Below are 27,507 nucleotides of genomic sequence, written 5' to 3'. Positions count from 1 at the left end.
ATATATATATATATATATATTCATATAAATATATAATGTTACAATTATTTTTGGTAAAATTACACTCGGTAGAATTCGGTGAATACGGATCCCGGTCGGCGCCGGGAGTGCCGGAACGTGTGTGACACGCCGGCAGGGTGAGACGATATTACAATAACAACCGAGCCGACTTTCATTTGCCTGTTCTTGGGAACATCTTACATCGTTACAATTATTTTTGGTAAAATTACACTCGATTTTACAACTTTCTGCTGCAAAGTTAGAAAGAGATAAAAACATAAAAAACATCTTCCCAAAATATATACATTTAACTTTATTTGCAGTCATATTTTTAATCCTTCTGTATAATTTGTTTTTTCTGTTTAGTTTTTTTTATTGTTTTAAGCTCTCAAAAAATGTGAAAAAATTATATAGATTAATTTTCATCTCTATTAAATTAATAATAATTTTTTAACTCAAATATGTTAAAGCCTTTAAATTGAAATTTGAGTAAAAACAAGAAAAAGAGTGAAATTTCGCTTGTAGCAAAAAAACCACGTTGCAAAAGGTTGACTTACATGATTTTCAAATGTTCAGCACTTAAATAAAAACTTAAACATAAGAAAATAATTAAAAAAAAGAGAAGCTAATATGAGATAATTATTATAAAAGAATATCAAAAATATATTTTCTAATAAAAAAATTTTTTTAATCGGCATAGAGCACAAAAATTAAATAGACATGACATGACCAACACAAAAGCAGCTAATTTCAGAACGCGGAACATACATATGTATGTATGAATATATATAATAATAATGTATACTCACATATATATAAAGACGTTCTAAGTGTAAATACACGTGATTATTGTGTCTTACATAATATATTAGGTGCACAACAAATTTAGACACTTATCAAAGAAATATATCATATATTCCAGCAGGCACATAAATTCACGTCGGGTTCAATTGAAATAAAAATTTGGATTTTCATTGCGCATAAATGTTCAAAAAGCGTTATCTCGCGCGCGTCCACGTGTTACGCATTTTTAAGCGTTCTTCCGGCGATATCGAGCGGCCCGGTGCGGTGCTACCAATATGCACCAATCGAAGCGAAGCGCCGCGCAGCGCGTCCAGTGGCGTCAATCGTCTCACCCTGCCGGACGTGTCACACACGTCCCGGCACTCCCGGCGCCGACCGGGATCCATATTCACCGAATTCTACCGAGTTCGCGAGTCCTACCTCGTGCTCCTCAAGGAAATTGGCCGAGATGACGATTGAGGCTCCCGCACGCGGAAATGCCGCTCGCTGGCGGCGGCACGCGTTCGCACGCAAGGGACACACGTGCGCGCACGAATCGACGATCGAACGGCGCACCGCCCGCACTCGTCGGCCCCGGCAACGCGAGACCCCGACACGGCAGCACGCGGCACCGACGAGGATGGAGTGATTCGGGAGAGGATCGATGCACGGGTAAGTACGACGTTTGCATACATCGGGATCGGAATTTACATTTTACCTTTTAGCGAGTCGGAAATCGGAATCGGCCGTGCCACGTGGCATGTACTTCGAATCAGTGCACAGTCCTTGCTGTTCGTTTCCGGATTACTTCGTGCTTTCGAATTTCCTGTTTTCTTCTTATCAAACGTTCTTCTACCCTTTTTCTCTCGAACTTAAATATATATATATATATATATATCGCTTTGTTTCGAGCCAGGAAGATATAAAAAGTGCTTCTTTTGCATTTTCCGGTGTTTTCTTTGTTTATAAAACGAATCTTGAACACTTTGAAAGAGAAGAAAGCAAGAGAACAAGGTGCAAAAAGTGCAGCCGTAATGAGATATTTGAATTTCTCGTATCTTAAAAAATGTTAAGATAAAGATAGAATTTGGTAGGTCCAAGAGGTAGGAAATCAATAAAACGGTAAAAATTTTAATAGACACGACATTACGAAGTAAGTTCAGTAAAAAAAAAAAAAATGACACTAATTAACTGCGAATGTTCTATAAATGTTTATTTTTGTTTTTTGAAAATTGAAGCAAAATTTTTTCAAAACTCGAAAAGAAGAGACAGAAACTAAAGTTCTTATTCGTACTTCACATTACCCGCCAATTGTACAAAATCACGTGTTCATTTGAATTCTTTTTTCGGCTACCCCTGTAGATAATTAATCATATAATTATAGATAATTATAATCAACAAAAAAGTGGAATAAAATTAAAGTACGAATAATTACATGTATACGTAGAATCATCAAAGGTAACAGTCTACGGGCATTTTTCATCCTCAGACGAGAAAGAGCTCGAAATTGAATACCCATATTTAGCGTCGCGCGTATAGCACGGAGTGCAGGGAGTGCGATTAAAAAACGAACAGACCCGGGGATGTGAGTTAGCACATTTCAGCCGCATGTCGAACGTACGAGCGGGCCGACCAATTACACAACTCCATCGATGCCACGTTGCCGCGCGCAACGGCTGCAGCCGGCCAATCGGAGGGGGGGAGGCACAGCGCCATCTCTGCGCGACTGGTGTAAATACTCTGAGATTGGCTCGTTTCGGCCGCGGGCCGAAACTCTTCTCGCAGCCGTCGCCATGTTTAGAAGTGCGTACGCGTCCTTGGGCGTGCGGTGTGACGATGTATCGTAAAATATTAGATATAGCTCATGCGCCGTATGTTACGTGAGGTACCCAATTACGAGTTGACCCACGCAGAACACGGGCGTGACGATCATTCCCGTGGATGGCGCACCTACGTCGCGGTAATTTGTGATTACATTATGGTAAGTCCTGGTCCGTCTCGGGGCCAACGCCAACATGGCGGACGGAAGATTTCCTTTGTATCACGCCGCGCCGCGCGACTTCCTCACCCGTCATCGGCTCGAAGCGTCGTCGGCGAGGTCGTTTCCTCGTACGGCGCCCCTACGACGCCCGCGATATCAGACGCGCAAACCGTCGCCTCGCGTATGGCTCGTCTCGCGTTCGCGATGTATTTCGTCACTAGCGCTCGCCTCGATATAGCACATCGCTCCCTCGATGCACGCACGAACGTACGACGCTCTCAGGTAGCCCCTCGGATCTTCGGGCTGTCTCGGTTTGCCGGTTCACGATAGTCTCTATGACATTTCTCGTCGTCTGACTGTCTCTACGATTTCTCGGTGATATCATGTCGTCGCGTATATTTCAAATTTCGCAAATGTATTCGGCCGCGAAATGTATCTGCTCTTTTTTTTTTTTAACGCAAATTATACGAGAAACGCCTTTTTCAAATTCGTTCTTTTCTTTGCACTGACCCTTAATTAATGCTTATAAACGATCAACATTTTCTTAGAATGAACAAACGTATCTAGTAGGTAATTGCTATCACTTCTTTATATATCGTTTGAAACTTTTCTTCATCTTTGTTGTTTTCTTTGATAATTTACAATTAAATTGCGCGGCTATTTTGTAGGTGCTCTGTGTATTTTCAAAAGAATTTAAGTTGATATTGAACTGAGTTCGTTAAAAATTTCTGGAATTTTATTTTTTGTGTTTATACAAATATTTTTTTATGTTTACTTTCATTGGTTTTTTTTTTTGCTAATTTATAATTTATATTAATTAAGTAAACGTTGTATGCAATTCTACATATTTAAAAACGAATCTATATATGTATCAATTATAAATGGCCTAACTTCAATAATTATTTTTTAAATATATATGTTTATTTATATATAACAATGAGAATACATTATTCTCAGTATTGCATACATCATTTTTTCTGTAATGTTTTATATTTATATAATTTGGTTGAAAATACTTATTTTATGTATATTTATATTATATATCTATTATATATTTTTTTAAGATACTTGATTTTTTACATTATTAGTACTTTTCTAATTTTTGTTCTTATTTTATTAATAAAATTAATAACCCTTTAGTTTACTTAATATAATTTTTTAATTGTTAAGCTTTAAAATATATCATAATAAATTAATTCATCAAAAGAATTAAAGGATAAATAAAACTTAATTTTTCACTAAAAAACTGAAATACGCTTGCATGTTTCTAAATTAAAATACAATAATCGAATATTTATATGAATCAATATACAAAAATATGTTTTCTTGAAATAAATTCATTTTTTGTTATTGAGAAGAAATTCAGTTTCTTTAAAAACTTTCTGTTTTTACATCTTGTGTGATAAGATATGAATTTTTATGCAATACTACATGTCATTGTGAATTACTATAATACAATGCGACTCTATTTTTTCAGTGTAACGTGCAATGAGTGATAAACAGGGTGCACCTCTTTTACCACCCCTTAGTCGGGGTGCAACTAATAATGGCGGAAATAACGGAAGTTCAGCTCAACAGACTGTCAGTCTGCAGCAAGTTCTCGCTACCGCTCAAAGCCTCAATGTGCTCGCTACTACCAGTGGGCAACAGTTTGTTATTACGACTCAGGTTCCTGGTCTCACACAGGTAAATATCTACTAGAACTTCTAAGTATTTGGATATCCGAAATCAGTTTCAATCTGAGAACTTAAAACCGTATTATTCGGGTAATATGAATATCTGAATTATTCGGATCCGCGGATCTAAATTTGCATCCGGATCTAAATTCAAATTTAGATTCGAAATTAGATTCATGTCTAGAAAGAAAAAAAAGTTAATGTATTTAATGACTCTTAACATAAGTAACTTTTCAAATAAAAATTGAAAGAAAATTTTAATATATAATATATATACAGTTTAAGATATAAGTTTTAAATATGATATATATAAAATTTACTTAGTTTATTGTGCTCTCATTGCCTGTATATCACATATATAATATAAAATTTACATAATATAAATTATTAATTTATATTATTAAAATTATCAATTTAACTTATAGAGGAGAAAATTGTAACCATAAAATTGAACTATTTTACAGATAATTTAAAACACAAAAAATAGGAAATTAAAGGTGCTTTATGTGAACACATTTTATATCTTTAATATTTTATAGCTAAAAAAAATTATCCATTTTTTATTTATTAATTTTTGTTAACTATCCATTTGTGATTATCATAGCATTTGTTACACACATTATAAGCTATATTAAAACTAACTCATTTTATTTCAAGATCCATTTTTCCACATAATTAAGTACAGCGTACTTTTCTTTATTTATGTGATTAACACTTATGAACCTTTACTTGCAGGTCATACCGAATAATGCCACTACTAATGCGAGCGGAACGCAACAAGTTACAAGGATCGTCAACATCGCAGGTACGCCACCGCGCAATGCTGTCGGAATTGTCGGCACGTCGCCTCCGACGGTGTCACGCCCACAGAACTCAACTAAGCTTATGCTGACAACGTCGCCGAAACTTGTACGCACTTCCATAAGCAATGTGTTTGTGGCACCGATGTCGTCATCATCACAGGTATCATCGCCGCAAGTGCAGGTGCAATCGCCTTCACCAGCACGAAAACGGCTGAAATTGTCGGAAACGACAGAGAAACCGATTTCATTTGATGCCAGCGACTGTCGCAGACGAATAATGGAGTACAAGATGCGGCGGATGCGCAGTGTACGTGAAAAGTATGCGGAAAATGCATCAGAACTGTTCTTTCTGCACGCCGGCGGCAACATGATGGATTATTATACCTGGCGGAAACGATCTCCGACGCCGCAGTTCGTGCACTTCCTGCGTCAGCATCGACTCGACCCGGATGATGATGATGAGGATCTGACTACGCCACTGTCATCAGTATCAGAATTCTCACAGCTATCTGCTGTTACAACTACTACAACCGTCACCAGCGCTATTGTCACCGCTACCACAACCGTCACGTCCGGTTCCACGATGGTCCAAATCCCGAATCAAAGAGCGGAGGTTAAAATCGCTGGGGCGGGCGTCACGCCAGTAGCGGTGTCCACTACCCTGCCTGCTGCGGCTCTAGCTCAACTCAGTCAAGGTAATTATAAATACCCGTTAATTACGACAACAAAAAGATCTAACTGTTCGTCATTACTTCTGAGCAACTGTGATCCGATGTTTTCATCGATATATAATACATTCTTGATATTATAATACATCTATGTATTACTCTAAATAGAAAAGATGTTATCATTAGAATTGTATGTGAATATTATATGTTACACTTCATGAGCAAATCATTTCGATCTCTAGTCGAACTCCGATGAATGTTCTGTTAGCATTCATAAATATTTCTTGATTTGTAATAACGAAAATTTGTGTTTTATTCATTCAGTGCATTCTTACTTTTAAATGTTCATTCAAACTTGTATCAGTCGCCTTCCTCTATTTTAAGATGTGCCAAAGAATTCTTTTTTACCCTAACATCTTCCTTTGATATCTTTTAATTTATGCAGAATAAAAACGTTTTGTCTTTCACTCATTTTCTTACTTTTGCGCAATAGAAAATTTACGTGAGATAAAGGAAAGCCTTAGAATATGAGTTCTGAGAATAGAGAAAATCGACTGATTGTTGCAGCGCTTTATTGGATCATGACATCATAAGCGAAAATAATAATCCTGTTCTCTCACCCTATATATTGAAATGGATTACACTTTCTCCTGTGTACCACAATTCGTGTTCGATAGATTTGTAATTCGATTTATGATATATAAAAGAATTTTGCAAAATTATAGTTTTATGTAATTATGAAAAGAGAAAAATCATAAATATATAATTTAAGCAATGAATTTCAAATTTATTTGAATATATATTTTTTATAATTAATGACTTATCTTTTTTGGATTTGGTCACCATTATTCAACCTGTGTTCACATATATATTATTTAGATACGTATTCTTTATAATTAATGACAATTGCTTCTCTTGAATTTTTATCGTCATTTTGTCACTATGTATATTATTATCGTGCATCAATTAGTAAAAAAGAATAATAAAAACACCAGATATAATTTAGAGCCTTAAATTAAAAGGATTTTTATCATTTAGGAAAATATTACTTGCGGAGTAGACAATTTTTCTCATTTGTGTTATATTTTAATAATGAATTGAAATTCGGCTTGTATACGGAATAAATGATGCACTTAGGACAAGTACCAGGTAGGCCTCAAGGGGGCCGCCATGGCATGGTGTTTGCCTTCCGAGCGGCAATCCAGTCTTCGCCAGTCACCGTTCACCCTTCATCCGCTTCTACCGTAGCACCCACGTTCATTATAGGTGATTACCGCAGATCGCCTGCCGTTCATTTCTTCGTATCTTTAAGCCGCTCCATATTGGTTTTGCTTCCGAGCAGTTTAGATACTGCAAGCTCTTGTCATAAACGATTATTTTTGCGCGTTATATACTTCCGTATTGTATATGTTGTACTTTTCACTTGAACTATTGGAACGATGATCGAGAGAGACGCTCACTAAAGAACTGTCTGCTACTACTAAAGCTATTAAAGTTGATGTAGAAATCTGTACTTTCAGCCATATAATAACATCTAATTTTTTCATGCTATAACACTATACATCCACTGTATGTCCACTCTATAGAATGAGTCAGACAAGTGTAGCATGTTACGTAAAAACTACGATGATGTGGTGATTGACCTGATCATTAAGTGCAAACGCATGTTTTTTTATTTGAAGCTTGGTAAGAATAATGTTTATGTCTGTCGTCGTTTTGTCGTATACATATATGTATGTATGTATATACACATACATCTCAGATGCAAATGGGAGCGATTTATTTTAATTGAAGTATTTGAAAGTGTTTTTATTTCTTGCTTTTAGTTGTCGTCAATCGTGTAGATACATTTCTTGCCTGTTCTGTGGAATTATGTTGGCAAAAAATATGTTCTTCTTTTATCTATTAAATCGTTATTCGCGTGAAATGTATTAATAATGTAACTTGCCTACTTTTGTTAATTCAATATTGAAATATCTTTTAATTATCATAAAATAGGGTAACTTTGGCACAAATTTTAAAAATACTTTTTACACTGTTTTAGTAGATTGTTCTCATTTATCTTGATTTAATGTGTAAATGGCAATATTAGTTAAAGAATATAATAACTTATCCATAATTTACTTTTGCGTGAATATTTAATTTGCATAATTAAATAAGAATATTAGCAAGATTGAAGATTGTAATGTAACCGTCTATGTTTTGAATTAAATCTCGTTGTTACATAATTGACTCTGAGCCCTTCAACTTTATTTTTGTTAAATAAGAATAGTTAATTGTTGTGATAACAATAATAACATGATCATACAACTTTCTTGAATTAAAAGTTTTTAAATTTCGATAAATATATTTTCTTATACTTAAAAATCTGATGGATATAATTACTATATAAAATTACATTTTTTTTTACTTGTCCAATTTGTTAAATATTATGTGTCAATGGGTAACTTCAACTCACATTTTGGGATAACTTAAATCAAATCTCAATTCTGTTATTTTGTTCTCTAGTTTATTTATTGCCGCAATTCTCTTGTCCCCTTATGCTGTTTTTTTACACTATCTGAGAACATTTTTTTTACAAAATGTAAATAATTTTCGATATTTTTGTCGCTGGATGAGAATTCTTAGCCAAATCTTTTTATTACGTTACAAAAGAAATGGCAGGAAGATGTAGAAAAGTATTATTTAATGATTTTGATGATATTAACATTGACAGCTATTTTTTCTCAATTTTATTAATGTTACGTTAAAGTATCAACTTTTAATTTTAAAATGCATTTTGTATCATTTTGATATAATTTTTTAGAAGATATAGCAATTTGAAAATAATTTTTCTATGCAATATGTGTAAAAATATTTTATTTTATTTTAATTCTGTATTATATGGGAAGAAAGCACTTGTATACTTATATGTATAATCGGACCCTAAGTAAAAAAATACTACAATATAAGATTGATAAAATACAATATGGCAGAAAGCCATATTATTTTTTTATTATAATCTCTAACAATTCAAAATTATACTTAATTTTAACCAAAATTACCCTATCTTACAGTAATATATATGTTACTATTAGCTCTTTGATTTATCTTTTGATTTATGCATTATTATTCACATTATTTATTATCATAGTAATCTCAATGCGATGTTACCATTCTAGGTGGAACGTCGGTGGTTGCAGACTCGTCGAAATTGACGACCACGGCCGCGAGTTCGATGATAGAAAAGTCGTCGTCTATAATCACTGTCGCTACCCAAAAATCGTCTATGACTGCAGCCGCGCTCAATAGTCCACAACCTATCGTTAAGCTCGTTAAGTTGTCTACACCCACTACCATAACTACTTCCTGTGATATCTCGAACAATCAGGAGCAAATTGTGGAAAAAGCTAAGCAGGTAATTGCCGCGGCTGACTATTTTAATATTATCCTTTTTTGGTGTCAAACAGAAATATTTGTATTAGTATCTTAAATATATGTTATATGCAACACAAACACTTATATAAACGTTTGTGCGATGGGATATAATTTTTTATAGTTTTTTTTTTAATAAACGACTCACTTATTTACTTGAGTAATTTTATTTATTAAAAAAAATTTTATTTTGTTTTTACTAAACTTGTTTAAAACAATTTCAGTTTATTAAATTATTTTTTATTGAAACAATACTATGACTATTAAATACGTTATCTAATTTATGCATATTTATTTCTTTTCGATTAGGTCAGTCGAATGTATAGTTTAATACAATATTTGAATTTTACGTCATATGCTAATGACTGCGATTATCGGAATATAGGAGGCGTACGTAATGCAAAGGATTGCAGAACTGCAACGCGAGGGATTATGGTCGGAACGGCGATTGCCCAAGGTGCAGGAACCGACTCGAACCAAAGCCCATTGGGATTACTTGCTGGAGGAAATGGTCTGGTTAGCCGCTGACTTCGCCCAAGAACGTAAATGGAAGAAGGCAGCAGCGAAGAAATGTGCGAGAATGGTGCAGAAGTACTTTCAGGAAAAGGCGATTCAAGCACAGAAAGCTGAGAAATCACAGGAACTTCGTCTGAAGAAAATTGCCAGCTTGGTCGCCAAGGAGATTAAAACTTTCTGGGCGAATGTCGAGAAAGTAAGCAAAAAGCTAAAGTGCACATTTAAAAACGCGGATAAATTAAAGTTTTTATTAATTTAATTTGATTTTAAAAAAATTGTTTCGCTTTTTTATTTTATAATTACATTTTTTTTTTATGAAAGCTACATTGATTTATATAACTTTATTCTACCCCACACTAATTAAGCCGACCTTCTTGATGCATCTTTATCGGAAGCGTGTGCTCGTTGTGGGAACAGCAAAGTCTGCGCATTGTGTATGGTTTAATTTTCTTTTAAATTCAACCAAAGAATTAGCGCAGGACATTTATATTCAATTATGTTCAATTGCGTAAACGCAAAATCTCAGAAACATACTTGGATGATTACTTCTTATTAACAAGAAATATATTAATGTATATAATTATACCGAGACACTATACCGTGTCTCCAGATATATTAGTAGTAGTAACAATATTTTTAGACATTAATCTATAACATTTACATATTTTAAAAACGAATTTTATACATGCGACATAAATATGTACATAATTATCAAAATAAAGAAAAAAGATACAAAAAAATTGTAATAAAATAATTATGAATAGCATCATCAATCTCTGATTATTATAATTTATAATATATTTTTGTAACTGTAATGTTGACAGTTGGTGGAGTACAAGCAGCAAACAAGGCTGGAAGAAAAACGAAAGAAGGCATTGGATCAACATCTAAATTTCATTGTGGGTCAAACAGAGAAATATTCCACATGGCTGACAGAAGGTCTCAATAAGACTGACGGTCCACAGAGTATTCCAGCTTCCATGAATAGTTCACGTATCTCTTCGCCAGTTCCAGTGGGAAAATGTCATTCCGATGGTACGTTTAATTTGCATAATAAAATATAATTAATTTTTTCTTATGTTAATTTACTTATGAAAACTGATTAATGCATGCAACCAATAAAATGTATTAATTAATAACATTATTATTAATATCCATTTTAATACTATTATTGAAAATGTAAAATTATTGCATAATACAATTTAAATTACAAAACTTTAATATTGTACAATTATTTTACTTTATTTTATAGTTATACATATACGCCATTATATGTGTATATAAATAATTTAATTTTATATTGTATAATCTGTTACAGAAGAATTCCAGCCAAATCAAAGTTCAGATGATGATGAAGAGACCATAGCTAAAGCTGAAGAGGAAATGAAAACGACCAATCACAAAGAAGAAGTTGAGTTGTTAAAAAAAGAATCGGAAATACCTTTGGAAGATCTTTTAAAAGATTTACCATCAGATTATTTAGAGCATCGAAATAGAAGTCTATCGCCGCATAACGAAGAGAAGCAAAATGTGTGTTTTTATTAAAATAAAAATATTTAAATATTATTTTTTTTATATAATATATTTATAGATAATGTAATTAATAGCGCGTAAAAATATTAAAATTTATCATTTTTTGATCATATAATAATAACAGTTTTAATTTTAGAAGTTTCTAAATCATATTGCTTATTTAAACGTTTATCAAAAGATAGAATGAAATAACGATTTTTTTGTTACAGGAAAATGAAGCGGTTGACGCAGATACAGATTTCGTCGCAGCGTCTGGTGAATCCACGGATGAAGAAGATACTATCATGGAAGAGGAAAGGCTTGAGGGAGAAATCGATCATAAGCGAGAACTCGATGAACTTAAGGTAGTTTTACATTTTTTTCCAAAAATAACAAAGCAATTACCGTAAATCGTTCTTGTCCGATTTAAATAAGGATGTGCTTATATTCTTTTTAGGCTGATAATGAAATGTCTATTGACGAACTCGCGGCCAAATATGCTAATATGTCGGATGTGCTGATGGATGTGGATGATGAGGCTGAAGGTAAATTTTTTAGTAGATTTTGTGAAGTTCTTTTTAAAACTGTTTGTATTCTGTATTCAGGTTAAGCACTTTTTGTAAATTGCATTGTTTGAATATCTTTGAGTTATATAAGTGACCTAAAACAGTTTTTTTTTAATTAAGCTTAAAAAAAAAATGTTTAATTATACCGATATTATATGAAAGTTGTTATTAAATAAAGATGCTTTTATTTATCTAGAGACACGGTAGTGTCTCGGCGCGCTAAGCCAAGCGCGCGACACTGCCGTGCCTCCTTTACGCGAAACTGAGAATTTTTCGGGTATAATTTACTATAGTGATGATACTACTACCATCTACTGACAATATGAGATATTTGGTTTTCATTTATCTCGTATTATCCGTGCTGTGAAATGAGGCATTTGTCTGAAAAAATTGCGAAAATTATATATTATTGTAAAAATAAAATAAATCTCATTTAATCAAGTATAATTTTTTTTACTTAGGTACGGATAAAGAAAGTAGCGAGCGAGAAGCACAGGAAATCGAAGACCAAATAAGTAGCAACGAGAGTGAAAGCGAAGAGAGTGATCAAGATAGCGATGAAGATGAGACTCGGACCCAAAGCGATCCTGAGGCGGATGTAGGACTTCAATCGCTTCTTGAAGACCTTTCCGGAGAAAATTCGGAGAATAAAGTGAGTCCTTATTTTATGTAACAATATGTATTTGAAAATCTTTTGTATTTCAAGTTTAATTTTATTATTTAAATTTTTTAATTGCTACACAAAATAATCTTTCTATATTAGGAGAGATTTAATTGAATTATTTTTTAATTTTTTCTATTGCTACTGTGTATACATATTTTTTTAATTTGTCACATAACTGTTTATTCATCATTATAGATCGCTGAAGATGATAATTCGGACGCTCATAATGAAATGGATAACGTTGCCGCGTTGGCCGAAAGCATCCAGCCTAAGGGAAATACATTACTCACCACTAGTGTAAGTTTGCTTGTATTTTATTTTGTCTTATTAAATATAAAATGTACTACATATGTATATTATATAGAAAGATGTACTTTTTTTATATAATTGATACTCTTTTTTTTTTTTCTCTTTTTGTCGAAAATTTAAATTAGCAAATTTTTATTTCTTTTTAGTTTTTATTTTACGAAATTTGAATGATCCTTTCGATCCAAGATGGTGAAGCAGCAATTTTGCTCATCATCATTTACGGAAGGAAAATTAACAGTGATAATTTTTCCACGAATAAACACATATATTTTATTCTCGAAAATAATCACTACAAAATTAATTACAAATATTTGTTATGTGCAAAATATTTTACCGTTACATTAATTTTTTTAAATATTAAAGTATCAATAGTATTCTAATAAATAAATTTCATTAAATCTTTGAATTTTTTCAAAGATTTTTTCAAATCTTTGAATTAATTCGAGAGGAACTTTCCTTGAACTAAATATTCTAAATTGAAAATTAATAGTTAGGTGCAAGTGAATAAATAAATAACATTATATATTATGAAAATATGAAATATATAAAAAAATTATATGGAGATTATAATGAATTAAAATTTTCTAATTTTTGCTAAGACATCAATTTTAAATTGATCGGAAAATTTATCGAAACTTTGTGTAAAATTATTCTTTGTATAGTTTCTATGTGTTTTCTTTGTGTTTTTATTAACATGGTATTTTTAGGTTGTCACTAAAATACCTTTTCTTCTGAAACATTCTCTTCGCGAGTATCAGCACATAGGATTGGATTGGCTTGTCACAATGTATGAAAGAAAGTTAAACGGTATTTTGGCTGACGAAATGGGTCTAGGTAAAACTATACAAACTATCGCATTGTTAGCACATCTGGCTTGTGAGAAAGGAAATTGGGGGCCACATCTTATAATTGTGCCGACCTCTGTGATGCTCAATTGGGAAATGGAATGCAAAAAGTGGTGTCCTGGATTCAAAATACTGACATATTACGGCACACAGAAAGAAAGGAAACAAAAGAGAACAGGTAACAATGTGACACGTATACTTTCTTGAAATATTTATAGCGTTTTCTCTTGGCTGCACCAGTGTAGGGTGATTGCACCAGTTCATCTTTTTTCCTTTTCCCTTCTCCTGGAGAGAAAAGGAAGAAAGATGAACTAGTGCAAAAGTTCAGCTGAGTGTTGTACTGGTACAGCCAAGAGAAAACGCTATTAGTTTGTTAACGTTACTTGAAATTTGTAAAAAAAAGTTTGGCACTTAAAACGAGATTAATATATATTTAGACTTTGAAAAAAGAGAAAATAAAGACATGAGTGCAAAAACTGCAAGCAACGCGAACAAACTGACTGATTTTTTTTAAGATTTTACTGCAACTAGTTAACTATCTAATTAAACATCTATATGATTATATGTGAATGATATTAAATGACAATTTTATAAAAATTTATATAGAATTCTATTTTTTTTTTTGCTTAATAATTGTAATTTTACTCGCTGCCGACAACAGGCATTGATTTAAACAAAGTGGCAATGTCTGTATTATTAAACAGCGAGATAGCAAAATTCTCTATTAAAACTCGTGTGTCAAAAATCGATCATTGTCTGACATCGAATCCTGTCTGAAGAAACACAATTAATATTTATTACTTTATTATAATTATAATTATTTGATTACATGAAATGTAATGTTCTCTTTATTCATAGGTTGGACAAAACCAAATGCCTTCCATATATGCATCACATCTTACAAATTAGTAATACAAGATCACCAAAGCTTTAGACGGAAAAAATGGAAATACCTTATTTTGGATGAGGCACAGAATATCAAAAATTTCAAGTCGCAGAGGTGGCAGTTACTTTTAAACTTTCAGACACAACGGTAACTAAATAATAAATATCTTATAAAATGCACACACGCCATTGTCACACATGTTTGGAATTACATTAAATATGGTAATTTTATTCATACTTTCATGCCCATTGTAAATGTAATTTATCTCGATTTATAACTTACTATTTATCGTTTTCTAGATCTAAATATTAGAAAAAGATAAAGAATAAATTAAAGTTTAATTAATTGTATATATAAATGATGGTAAATAATTTTATAATTGTAATTACATATAACACTGTTTAAAAGAAATATATATCATAAGTTTCATGGACTTTCAATACTACATTTTTATTAATGGACTTTCAACTTTTTACCATTATGACTAATTTATAATTACAATAGTATGAGCAGGTTAAAGGATATGAAGACTGCGCTACATGAAAATTGTTATAGATAATAATGTAATTATATAATAATTAGTGAGAAGGCTCTATATGTATAAAACAATACAAAACTAAGAAGAGCAAAAAGCCAAATAAATCTATCGAAAAATATTAAATATATAAAATATAATAAAACGCTTTAATAATTACAAAAAGAATTTAATTATAGTCAAATAATTTAATTATATTTTGATGTAACATTGATAATGACTCAATCGACGTCGTAATGTTTGTTTTATATGTTTCATTTTTAAATTAATGTTTCTTTGTTATACATTTGGCTCTTAGCCCTTCATTTGTCATTTATTGTTGTATCGTAAGTGTGTGTATATATATATATATATATATATATATAAATCTATAAAAGAAATATAAATATATATTTTTTTTATATAAAATTTTATATAAAATTCTGCTTTTTGCATTTATGCACAATTGTAATTTTACTCGCTGCCGACAACAGGCGTTGATCCAAAATGACGACGTTTGTATCATTAAACAGCGAGATAGCAGAATGCTCCATTAAAACTCGCATGTCAAATATCAATTGTTTGACGTACGAATCCTGTCTGGAGAAACAATATATTCATTATTTTTATTTTATATTATTTTTTATTGTTTTTATTTTTATATTTTTTTTTAATTTTTTATTATTTTATTTTGTAGGATTATAATTTTACTTATTGAAGTTAATCTAATGATAGATATATATATAAAACAGCGTTGTATTTTTTTTTATTTAAAAAATATTAAGCTATATTTAGTAAATTCTTTTTTTCATTCTATGAAATTCTGAGTTCTGACTTATTGATTTTATTGTATTAAAAGTGATGATAATTCTTTCATACTTAAATCAACATTGAAATATTACTGTATCTTTTCGATTCATTTGTTACAGGAGATTACTTCTTACTGGCACACCCCTTCAAAACAATTTAATGGAACTGTGGTCGCTTATGCACTTTCTTATGCCTAATGTCTTTCAGTCGCATCGTGAATTTAAAGAGTGGTTTAGTAATCCTGTGACAGGCATGATCGAAGGGAACAGTGAATACAACGAGAACATAATTCGCCGTCTACATAAGGTCTGTACGTAGTTTTTTTTTTTAACTTTTTGTCATCTTTTTTTTCTTTTTTGATTTAATTTATAAATATATTTTTTAAAAAATTAATTTTATTCAACATATGTATAGAAATGTATCATACATATATATATATATTTAATTTTTATGTAGTAAATTTAATATTTAATAAACATTATCCGTAGGTGTTGCGACCTTTTCTTTTAAGACGATTGAAAACTGAAGTGGAAAAGCAATTGCCGAAAAAATACGAGCATGTGGTTATGTGCCGTTTGTCAAAGCGTCAGAGATTTTTATACGATGACTTCATGTCAAGAGCCAAGTAAATGAATTCTTTAACATTTGGTATTTTTAAAATTTAAAAACTGTTCTAAGCTTTTGAAATAATAAAACACTTCATTTTTTTATTTTTTTTTTTTACTAAAAAATACTTTTCGAAACGTGATTTTTTTTTATTTCTTTTAGAATATCTGATATTCTTATATAATAAATTATTTAGGCCAATATTCATAGTCTATTCTTACATTTAAGATTATCTTAAGTAGAGTCGCTCCTTCCTTAAGATGTCATAAACCAATTATGGAGTCGTATTAGCATCTTAAGTCGATCTTAAAATAAGACTTAGCTATGAATATCGATCTTAATTAGAATTTATTAAAATTGACCTTAATTACGATTATATATTATTATTTTTATTATAATTTTTATTATTATTTTGAGCCTTTTGATTATCTTAATTTTTTTTTAAATTATTATTGTACTTACCGATGATGTATATTATTAAAGAACAAAGGAAACACTCGCCAGCGGGAATCTGTTGAGTGTGATTAACGTATTAATGCAACTACGAAAGGTGTGTAATCATCCAAACTTGTTCGAGGTGCGACCGACTGTTTCACCATTTCAAATGGAAGCGATTGAGTTCGTAACTGCCTCGTTAGTCTGGAGTGTGCTCGATTATGATCCTTTTAAGGTAAACAATATTCTATGTTTAACGGTGCTCTTATTTGATTTATTGATTTTTATGTATATTAGAATTGAGAGAAGCAATAATTTATTCGATTTTTACGAATTGTGATTTGACTTTGCAGCACATTGAATTGTCTAACTTGAATCTTTTGCTGTTGAACTTGGAATTCATGCTCAGTGCATTTGTTGCACATAGAGTGAAACGTCTGCAGACGAGTAGAAAGTTAATAGAGGAGATAGATAGTCAACCGGAAATGCCGCCGAGATGTCCGTCTGGCCGAATCAAGATCAATGTCAGATTATCGAATCAAGCGAAGCCGCAACAGCAAACGCAGACGAGGTTAAAGAATCTGGCTGGCGTATTACCCACGCCAAGAGTGGGTACGTCCTTGATAAAGTCATTAAATACCAGCCAGAGTGGTCCGGGACAAGGTAGGTCCAAGCTATCCCATCTTACAGCGTTAGTCGTTAACATTTTCATGGCCATTTTACTATTAGTAGCAAAATTACATTTTGCGAATCTCAAAATAATTCAAAATAGTGGTAATAATTATATTAATAAGAAAATAAAATATGTTGATTATGTATACACATAATTAGTATTGTTATAAGATTATAAAGGTATTAAAATAATAAAATATAATAGTAATGCAACTTTTTTTATTATGAAAAATAAAGGGATTTTATATTTATTTGAGATTCTTAGTTGCCAATACGATTCTATGGTAATGGAAAAAAGAAATGAAATAAAATATTTTTGTTGGTCATGAAAAGGTTAACGCAATGAATGGATGGAATTCGTTGTGAAGAAACATGAGCAAAACCTTATCCCGGGCTACGAGGGAAGGATTTGAACAGGATATTGTATGTGATGCGCTATAAGTTTTTGTATTGCACTTGTAATTTTGTGTAAATTAAACTTCATTAGTTATAATTAAATAAGAATTTGTTAAAATTTATATCGACAATATTAACATTAATAAAAAAAATTCAATTAGATGCATTCATGTTTGATGCGTATTTATATTTGTTATATCTCTTTGTATAACATTTAAGAAATATCTCTTTATATTTACATAATTGTATTGTTTAACTATTATACTTAATATTAGCAAAGGAAACATTTGTGGAATTACAGAATACCGCATAATGCATCAGATCCATTAATGCATTTGATTGTATCAAGTAAATTTTTAATAGTGATTTTTTTTCTTTTTATATTTTTCAATAATTTATTTGATACATTTAAAGTTAATGCATGTACGTAAATCGAACACGAAATGCAACAACCATTATTTTCAGGTGTTACATTGAGAGTTGCTGGTGGTCAACAATTACAAGGTTATTCCCTACAACTGGTGCCACATCAGGCTGGCGTGAAAGGTAAATGATATTAACTATAGATTGATACAATATTATTTTTGAATCTATAATAATTCTCAAATACAACCAAATAAATCATAAAATTATATTATAGATACGTTAATTTAATTTTATATTTCATTTTGTATAATTATACTTTTTAAATATAAGAATAATGTGAAATCATGCATCATTAATCAGTAAATGTCGCTGTGAGTTTCTCGCTAGGCAATTTATTTTTGCAGTGATGCTAAATTAATTACTAAATTCCTTGGGCCAGCTTGTTTATAACTTAATCTCTTATAAGCATTCTAGAACTAAGGACACATTCCATATAAAAAATTAATCTTTTTGAACAAATCACATAATAATTTGTTATTGTTATATTTATATTTGTGTCATACATTTTGTTAAAATCTATTGACTATATTGGAAATAAAATTTTTTAATGTTTATTATTTTTGTTTAAGTAGTAACAAATTTATTAATATAATCGCGCGCGCGCGCGCACACACACACATACACACACACACACACACACACACACACACACACACACAAAATAAAATATATTAAAAGTATCTAAAAATATATAAAATGTAAATTTTTATTTAAAATAGCTTTCCCTATGGCAACATTGGGAAATAATCCACAAAGTACTACTGTGACAACTACTACTACGACAGCGACAAACGCGCAAAGAATCACGGTGGGAAACGCTAGCATCAGAGATGGCATTCAACGATTGGCGACACAAACTGTTACGGTCAAACAAGGCGATTCCGTCCAGAGAATAGCGGTACCTAGTTTTGCGCAACTGGTTCAAACCTCTACCGGCAGACACTTTATTCTGACGCCGAGTCAACAAAATACTAACACAGGTTCGTGTCCGATCACGATTTTTGCAATTATTTTCGTACACATTAAACTTGTTTGCAGTGACAAATAGATAAAAAAGTAACACATTTTGTACTGTTAGTTTCGTTTCCAGTCATGACATCGAGCGGATCGCGTTTTACGGTACTGTCTAAATCAATAATGGGTTTGTCCACATCGGGTGCTACGACGGTAAACAAGGTTGTCAGCGGAGTAGTGACAACACCAAGTGGTCGACCAGTCATGAGGGTACCTCCTCTGAACGTTACAGCATCGCAATCATCAAGCGGAAACAACAGTCAACAGATAATTAGCCAACAACAATCTCAATCGATACGTGGTATTGTTACTAGACAAACTCAAAAAGAAGTCGCGAAAGTGCAGCACAAGGAACAGCCTAAATCCGAATTTTACTTGGTAATTAAATGTAGATATTTCAATAATTTACTTGATTCTTTTTTTTTCGTTTGTTTTTTCTTTTAATTTCTGTAAAAAAAAATGAAGTCTTATAATTTTATTTAATAGATTTTATATTTAAATGTTAATTATTCTATTAAGTGCTTTATTTAAATTTTGTAATAGAAAATTTTAATTCTTCAGCCCCAATTGGAAGAAGAAAGGAGACAGAGGAGGCAGAGCAAATTGCATCTCCTCGCAAATATTAATGAACGAAGATGCGCGGCGTGTCCACTTTACGGTGAAGATCTGTTTATGGCTTTGAGAATCGGCAAACCCGCGACAGCCTGTCGCTGGCACAATGGTTGGGTACATTGCTCAAAGACTCAAGAGAATATTCATACTCGGAAAGAGTTCTTTTCACGCACGGAAGCGCTTGCGGAAGCTATCAAAAGCACGGAACAGATTGTTGAAGAGCTCAAAGAGATCTTTGAAAGGTTAATATTCGATATAATTTATGCATTTAATAATCAATGTATAGAAAATAATCTTTTCTTACAATGTTACAAATTCATGTACATAACCTTAAAAAATTAAAATTAAAGTAATCTATTAAAGTGATGACTGTTTGGAATTAAACGAAAAATAAGATTCTGCAATCTTTGTTATTTAGGTTATAATCCTTTCTGGAACTGAGATTTTTTTTTGTCATTCAGATATGTAGTCTATGTGCCAGCTGTACGCGCTCCAGTCCCTCGGTTCCATGTATCTCATCCGCCACCACACAAGTTATGGAATGAACGTCGTCTATGGACTGAATTACAGCAACAATTGTCACTGAAATTATCTCTGTTTCATCCAATATCGAGCCACATGCTCACACAATTCCCCGATCCTAGACTGATCCAGTACGATTGCGGCAAGCTGCAATCACTGGATCGTTTGTTGAGAAAATTGAAATCTGAAAATCATCGAGTCCTCATATTCACACAGATGACCAGAATGCTGGACGTATTAGAAGCTTTCTTGAATTTCCATGGACACATATATCTGCGACTAGATGGCACAACTAAGGTGGATCAACGTCAGGTAATTTGACCTATTAACAAGGTATTAAATATTGCAATTTGTTGCATGAACGTGTAAATTCTCAATACGTACTGACTTTATTGAGATTTTTAATACGAATAGTGAAAGCGTATTATTTTTTGTTAGTTTTTAAAAGATATACATGTAATGACAAACTTTAGAAGTGTAATAAGAAATCTAAGAAATTTTGTTATACATGTAAGATACATTTTTGTTGCGAGATTAAATGAAAAAAATATAAATGGACGTTAATAAGAATAACAATTTGATGCAGGTTTTAATGGAAAGGTTCAACGGCGATAAGCGAATATTTTGTTTTATCCTGTCGACGAGATCTGGTGGTGTCGGCGTGAATTTAACGGGAGCGGACACAGTAATTTTTTATGATAGCGATTGGAATCCTACGATGGATGCTCAGGCACAAGACAGATGCCACAGAATAGGACAAACGCGGGACGTACATATCTACAGGTACACGATGCGAACTAATAATATAAATATGATGAAAATAACTGAATAGTTAAAAAAACTAATTTTATTAATTAAAAATATTTAATTACAAAGATAAGAAGAATTTGACGGCGAGATAATATGCAATACAATGATTTATTTCAGACTAGTTAGTGAGAAAACTGTTGAAGAAAACATTTTGAAGAAGGCAAATCAGAAACGATTACTAGGAGATCTCGCTATTGAAGGCGGCAATTTTACCACGGCGTACTTCAAAAGTGTAAGTGTTCATTAAGAACCAATTAAAGAACAAATTATATACTAATGTTTATTTATATTTATTAATCAGCACAATTTTCTTTGATCACTTTATGAAAAATGTAAATTTATTTTTTATAAACAAATTTATTTTGTCTTATTATTTAAAAAATTTTTAATTGCAATTTAAAAAAATTATCAATATTTTTTATATATACGTTTAACATTAAAATTAAATAACAGTAAAATTTATAGTATTTGCCAATAAACCATTTTGGTTTGCAAGGTGTTCTGCACTAGTGTCTTTAGTCGATAGATATTTCAATTTTTTGAGGTAATTCTATTTGGTTTTTCTGTCTAACAATAATATTATTTGCAGTCTACTATTCAAGACCTATTTAATATCGATCAAAGTGAGAACGATGCGTCAGCGCGGATGGCTGAAGTGCTCGAACAAAATCGGGATCGAGAGAAGGCCTGTAGCAAGGATTTAGCAGCGGGACCATTTCAGAGTGGTTTTTCAGGACAGCATACGGAGGAAAAGGCAGCAATGGGTGCGCTTGAGAACGCTCTTGCTGCTGCAGAGGAAGATCTTGACGTTTTGGCTGCAAAGACTGCGAAAGCAGAAGCTGTCGCCGATCTCGCTGAATTCGATGAAAACATTCCGCTGGAAGAAGCTGATAAAGACGAAATGCAAATTAGCAAAGCAGAACAAGAAGTTCAGAATCTGATTGCTCAGGTAGGTTAAACGTACTTTAAAATTTCGTTGAGTTTCTGGATTAAAATTTTTCTTGGTTTTTTCTTCTCTTTTTGTTAATTATGTCATTCAACTTTTATGTTATTTGTGTATAATCTTTATATTAAATTTTCGATTGACGGTTTTGTAATATTCCATTTAGCTGACTCCAATTGAACGATATGCGATGAAGTTCGTCGAAGAATCCGAGGGTGCGTTCTCTGCAGCACAACTGGCCGCAGCTGAACGGGAACTCGAGCAACAGAAGAAGGAATGGGAGTTGGACCGGTTGCGGGCATTGCGCGAGGAGGAGGAACGACGTATGCGGCTCGCTGATGACGACGAGAAGCCTCTGACATTTGGCCGCGAGGATGCGCAGAATCAGGTTAATAGTACTACCGCTAAGAGCGGTTCCAAGCGATTAGTTAATAAGAGGTTAATAGTACCGAGTAGAAGAAGTTTGCGTAGACGTGGTGGTAATAGGAGACGCGCGCGCGAATTATCTTCGGAAAGCGAAAACGAAACTACTAGCACTGAATCGGAATCGGATTCGGAATCACAGGAGGAGGATGTGGTCGAGGATAGTCTTGATGAGGAATCGAGTCATACGGAAAGTCAGAGTCAAGGGGATGAAGGCGAAGAGGAGGAAGGAGAGGAAGGCGAAGAGAAAGATGAAAGCGACGAGGAAGAGGAGGAGGAAGAGACCGACGAAGGGGACGAAGATGGAAGGACGAATAATCGTGATGATTCCGAACATCGAGGGAGTTTTTCAAGACGGAAGGGTCGTTTGGCAGGTTCTGGTTCCCGTAACCGAAATCATTTTGATCTGAACAGTCCACGCACGAGATCGCGTGGCAATGTTAAAATCAATCTCTGGACTTTAGACGTGAGTCCTATCCTGCCTGGTATAAAGCCAAATTTTCGCCGAAAACGCAAAAAATTTCATCGCGCGAGGTCCGAGGAAAACTTCTCATCAGTTGATGCGTGTCATAAGAGAAGCATTCGGATTAACGCAAACGCCAAGATATCTGTCAATTCCAATCAGAATGCAAAACTTGAGATCATCGAAACGAAGGAAACTGATCGAGATTCATTGAAAGACAAGCGTGATTTGAAGAATGATAGTTGCAATCTCGCATCATCCTCGATTGATGCGAACAGCATGGACCGATGTGTTGCTAATTTTAAGACAGAGCAATCTATTGGTGATCACGTTGATTCGACATTAGTTGCTAAAACACAATCAAACAGAAAATTGGAACTGATCTCTGATGTAGTAGATAGTCAAAATGTAAAAAAAGAAAAAGAAAGAAGTGAAGATAAAAACACGAATGGTACTAATTTAATTACGGTTTGTTCCGTTCAGGTGACGCGGTGCTCACATAAAGTTATGTCCACGACCTATAGAAAACTTGAGCCCGAAGTAAATCGTAACGAGGATGCGGAGAATCTCGACGTGAATGTTAGCGCGAGGGATACTCGATCTCCTTCGAGCACGATGCAACCAGATGCGTCCTTAAAACGCTCGAAGGAGACTGTGGTTAAATCCAAGTTAGAATTTAGCGCGTCAGCCAATTCTTTGTGCAACAACGTACGAGGGAAATTAACCGTTACCACACCGAAAGAATCGGACAGAAGCGTCGAGTCACCCTCTAGTCGTGCGGCTCCCCTTTTACGGTCGAAGACGTTGCGAAATGAAAGTCCTGACGCAGTCGACACTGTCTCTAAACCTATCGCGATATCTCGTGTTTCTACCATATACAGAAATTCCAAGATTAATATAAATACTGACGAAACTCGTAGTAATGCAGTCAATGATAAAGACACCAAGAACAATTGCGATGAAATTAATAATGATGCCGAGTCAGCGATATCCCTGATAATGCAAACATCTGATCAAAGATTTAATTTGAAAAACGAAAATTCAAACACTTTATCGCAAGTATCGGAAAAAGAAATAAGTGAGGCAGCGTCGAATGTACCCGACTCTTTAGTACCCTCGGTAAAAACCGAATTTAATTCAAATGAACCTAAATGCAAAATACGAAAAGTAGAAAGCGTAGTTCAGCGAAGTGTAATGACTCGCAGCTCAAAAATTTCCTTAACTGTCAATCATTTAGAAGAAAATAAGACACGGTTAGTAAATGACAAGAGCGATTCGAAAATATCAGAAAGTTTGCAAATGAAAACAAGTCAGGGAATTCGAAGAGCCGATTTAATTGTGGAGCAGAGCAGAATCACGCGATCAACGAGTCACTCAGGGACACCTCCACCTAGCAATGACGAGACGGTGACGCAACTTTCAACGAAGTTGAAGCGACGATCGGATACACCTCTTCCGCGACCGATCACAAGATCCACCGTGAATTTTCCTGCGAGAATCGATACAATATTGCCTAGTCGAGTCGAAAAATACATGACCCGGAACTCGAAACAATACCAAGACAATGGCCTGCTAAGTCCCCCGATGCCGTTCAGACGTAGTAGATCAATACCACCGATGAAACCGCGGGATTCGAAGGAAGGTCCGACGGTAGTCTCGATGAAACCCCGTCCAGACACGCCCCGACCTAACATACCGCCCAGTCACAACAACGATCAGATACATAGAGTGACGCGCTCGGGATTGCTCTTGAATTCTGCTTCGATGAAATCAGCATCGTCATTATTGTCTCCTTCCGTTTCTGCACTTAAGACAAATACTAAGCAGGTGCGAACCCCATCGACAAGCAGCGAGAGCGAAAACATTGCGAGTGAGAATACTGCGAGCTTGGCGTCACAGTCCTATGAAAAGCCTCAAAGAACGGCTAAGGTTGTAGCCATTCTTACTTTAGACACGAGAAATACTAGTAGTAAGACCTCATCGAATCAGTCCAAATCCAACGTTAATTGCGAGACGAAAGTCCAAGACAAGGAGTTATCTGTCGTCGGACTTACTCGATTGTCAGACTCGCTGAGGGAACAAGAGGCCAACCATGACGACTGCAACTCGTCTGATGTAAAGTCAAGGAGATTACGTAAAGAAACGAAGCGCGCCAAAACTATACCAAATTCGCTGGATGATGAGGATGGCTCTAATGATATTAGCGACGACGATCCACAGAAGAGATCTCGTTCCTCGCAAATTTTTCCCTCACCCTCCTCCTCTGTCGTAATGACACGATCCGAAAAACTGAAGAGCACCACAATATCTTGAGCCACGCTAAAGCGTCATTGTGATAATCGTCAACGACGCGAGCTGTTCCGTTGGGAATACAATTGGTATTTGATCAAGCAGTCAAATATTACTATTCTCTACTATTGTACTGCTATTCAATCCACCTATTATGTGCGTGATACCCGGGTTTATGCTTAGTATTTGTCGCATGATGTATTCTTGATGCTTTTTTTCATAATATTTTTAATATTCTTTCAATATAAAACATAAGCTAAATGAAAGTGTACTCTTCAGTATTTATGCATTAATTGTTTATAACATTGAAAAGAAAAATAAGAGAGATAAAAATTTTATTCTCTTAAGAACTAAAGATTAAAAATTTATTTCTTGCATATATATCTGAAGATAGATCTTTTCATAAATAAAGAAAAAATTTCTGATTAATGATTCCGATGTTACAGAAGATATATATAACAATTTTTTTTTATATATAAAGAAAAATAAAATTAAAAAATTAATTTAAAGAGAAAGACAAAATTATTATAATTAATAACTACTATAAAAATTAAGTATTATGTCTTTTTTCTTTGACTGAAAATTTATATTGGAGTTACAGAAGCTAGCATATTTTAATTTAGATGAATATACTGAATTTTGATTATTTGTTATAGATCTTTTATTTAATTGTTTATAAGCTAATTTTTTATAGATAAACAAAAGATAACTAAGTATAAATAAGAAATTGTTATTTAATAGTCAAGTTAATAATAAACGTTGAGAGTTCTAATAAGGGAATACATAAAAAGTTTAATATATAAGAAGTTTCATGGGATAAAGACTAATGTAAACCTGGTTTATAGAAACGCCTGAATTAATCGCGTATTGATGACCGTCTTTTGCCCGTACTTATCCTATATTTATCGCTCAGTGACTGTTTGATTCTCCCTTCAGAATAATTGCGTGCAATTGTAATAGAAAATAGAGAGAAAAAGAGAGAATTCTATAAGAAACAGATACATGGGAAAAGCTTTAGCTCTAACATTACGTGTGAAAAAATTTACATTAGAAATTTTGAATGTGAAAGAGAAAGAAAATTTAGAAAGAAAATCTATGTAAGAATAAGGAGAAGAAATTTTATTGGGAAAAGTCAATGATATTTCATAAGAGAGAAATGAAACGGAATCAAATAGACATGTTTAGCGTTAATGTGGGGCACGAGTACGCATCCTCTTGTACATAATCACAATATAATTACAATAAACAATGTATTTCCTCCGGGTTGTACCGGATAATACACGTGTAATATTTGTAGCGTTGTAAATTATACTTGGACTCGCCGCCCCCTCTTCATCTCATCTTACTTTATTCGTTGTAAAGATATCGATCCGTTTCTCCTGGCTGCACTTTCCGTGATCTCGAATCTATCTTGATCTTTTATTTTTCTGCAACTGTTTCATTAAATTTAAAATGCAGAACGGGAAAGTGCAGACAGCAAGAGGCAGATTTTCAGTCAAGTATGCTTAGCGATTTATATAAACGGCGTGATGAGCGAAATGGACGAGTGTATTATATTAGAATGAGGATCGAACTGATCTCAATCAAGCGATTCTCTAGTATACTAAACTATTCATACACGTATATTGACAGGCGTCACGAGCAAAAAACGTGATTAAAAAGTAATATAAAGAGTACAGTATCAAGTGTATAGTTTGATTCTATTTTTGCTATTTCACGGTAATTTGATTTGAATTTTACTTGAATCTGGAAAAGGTTTAGTATGATAATAATTTATTTAAAATAATGAACGATTGCTACTCTCGAAAAGGTACCGGGGCAGCCAAAATGAGAAAAAGTTTTAATCGTGCCGCCTTGAGCTACGTAATACACAGGTCGACGACCTGATTATTATATTATATATACATGCTACATGTATATGTAATATATATGTTATATATATATATATA

The 27,507-nt window shown here is 33.2% G+C and overlaps 2 protein-coding genes across 3 annotated transcripts in view; one reads left to right on the top strand and one right to left on the bottom strand.

Moving 5' to 3' along the window:
* Rad51D (Rad51 recombinase D) overlaps window positions 1-1,572 on the bottom strand; it is a 4,037-nt gene extending 2,465 nt beyond the window's left edge. The window contains exon 1 of one of the 2 annotated variants that reach the window (XM_018547791.1): window positions 1,502-1,572. The gene's annotated coding sequence lies outside the window, so the exon portion shown is untranslated. Of the gene's footprint in view, window positions 1-1,224; window positions 1,320-1,501 lie in introns of those variants that run through there. The other variant, XM_018547790.1, reaches the window with a different exon arrangement.
* A 1,012-nt stretch (window positions 1,573-2,584) lies between these two features.
* Window positions 2,585-27,507, top strand: part of dom (domino helicase) — a 31,869-nt gene continuing 6,946 nt past the window's right edge. The window contains exons 1-26 of the mRNA XM_018547801.1: window positions 2,585-2,764; window positions 4,242-4,450; window positions 5,176-5,938; window positions 9,073-9,308; window positions 9,711-10,037; window positions 10,666-10,876; window positions 11,160-11,371; window positions 11,584-11,718; window positions 11,811-11,898; window positions 12,381-12,571; window positions 12,779-12,880; window positions 13,600-13,915; window positions 14,596-14,770; window positions 16,067-16,253; window positions 16,436-16,572; window positions 17,037-17,223; window positions 17,342-17,651; window positions 18,522-18,602; window positions 19,202-19,462; window positions 19,561-19,874; window positions 20,058-20,350; window positions 20,570-20,942; window positions 21,217-21,413; window positions 21,558-21,672; window positions 22,030-22,389; window positions 22,550-22,771. Of these exons, the coding sequence (XP_018403303.1) occupies window positions 4,253-4,450; window positions 5,176-5,938; window positions 9,073-9,308; window positions 9,711-10,037; window positions 10,666-10,876; window positions 11,160-11,371; window positions 11,584-11,718; window positions 11,811-11,898; window positions 12,381-12,571; window positions 12,779-12,880; window positions 13,600-13,915; window positions 14,596-14,770; window positions 16,067-16,253; window positions 16,436-16,572; window positions 17,037-17,223; window positions 17,342-17,651; window positions 18,522-18,602; window positions 19,202-19,462; window positions 19,561-19,874; window positions 20,058-20,350; window positions 20,570-20,942; window positions 21,217-21,413; window positions 21,558-21,672; window positions 22,030-22,389; window positions 22,550-22,771 (5,991 nt within the window). The 5' untranslated portion in view covers window positions 2,585-2,764; window positions 4,242-4,252. The remainder of the gene's footprint in view (window positions 2,765-4,241; window positions 4,451-5,175; window positions 5,939-9,072; window positions 9,309-9,710; window positions 10,038-10,665; window positions 10,877-11,159; window positions 11,372-11,583; window positions 11,719-11,810; window positions 11,899-12,380; window positions 12,572-12,778; window positions 12,881-13,599; window positions 13,916-14,595; window positions 14,771-16,066; window positions 16,254-16,435; window positions 16,573-17,036; window positions 17,224-17,341; window positions 17,652-18,521; window positions 18,603-19,201; window positions 19,463-19,560; window positions 19,875-20,057; window positions 20,351-20,569; window positions 20,943-21,216; window positions 21,414-21,557; window positions 21,673-22,029; window positions 22,390-22,549; window positions 22,772-27,507) is intronic.

This window comes from Cyphomyrmex costatus, unplaced genomic scaffold (assembly GCF_001594065.2).
Source record: "Cyphomyrmex costatus isolate MS0001 unplaced genomic scaffold, Ccosl1.0 scaffold685, whole genome shotgun sequence".
NCBI classification, from domain to species: domain Eukaryota; kingdom Metazoa; phylum Arthropoda; class Insecta; order Hymenoptera; family Formicidae; genus Cyphomyrmex; species Cyphomyrmex costatus.
The sequence above is the reverse complement of the archived record's forward strand: the minus strand, read 5'-3'. Positions and strand labels throughout refer to the sequence as shown.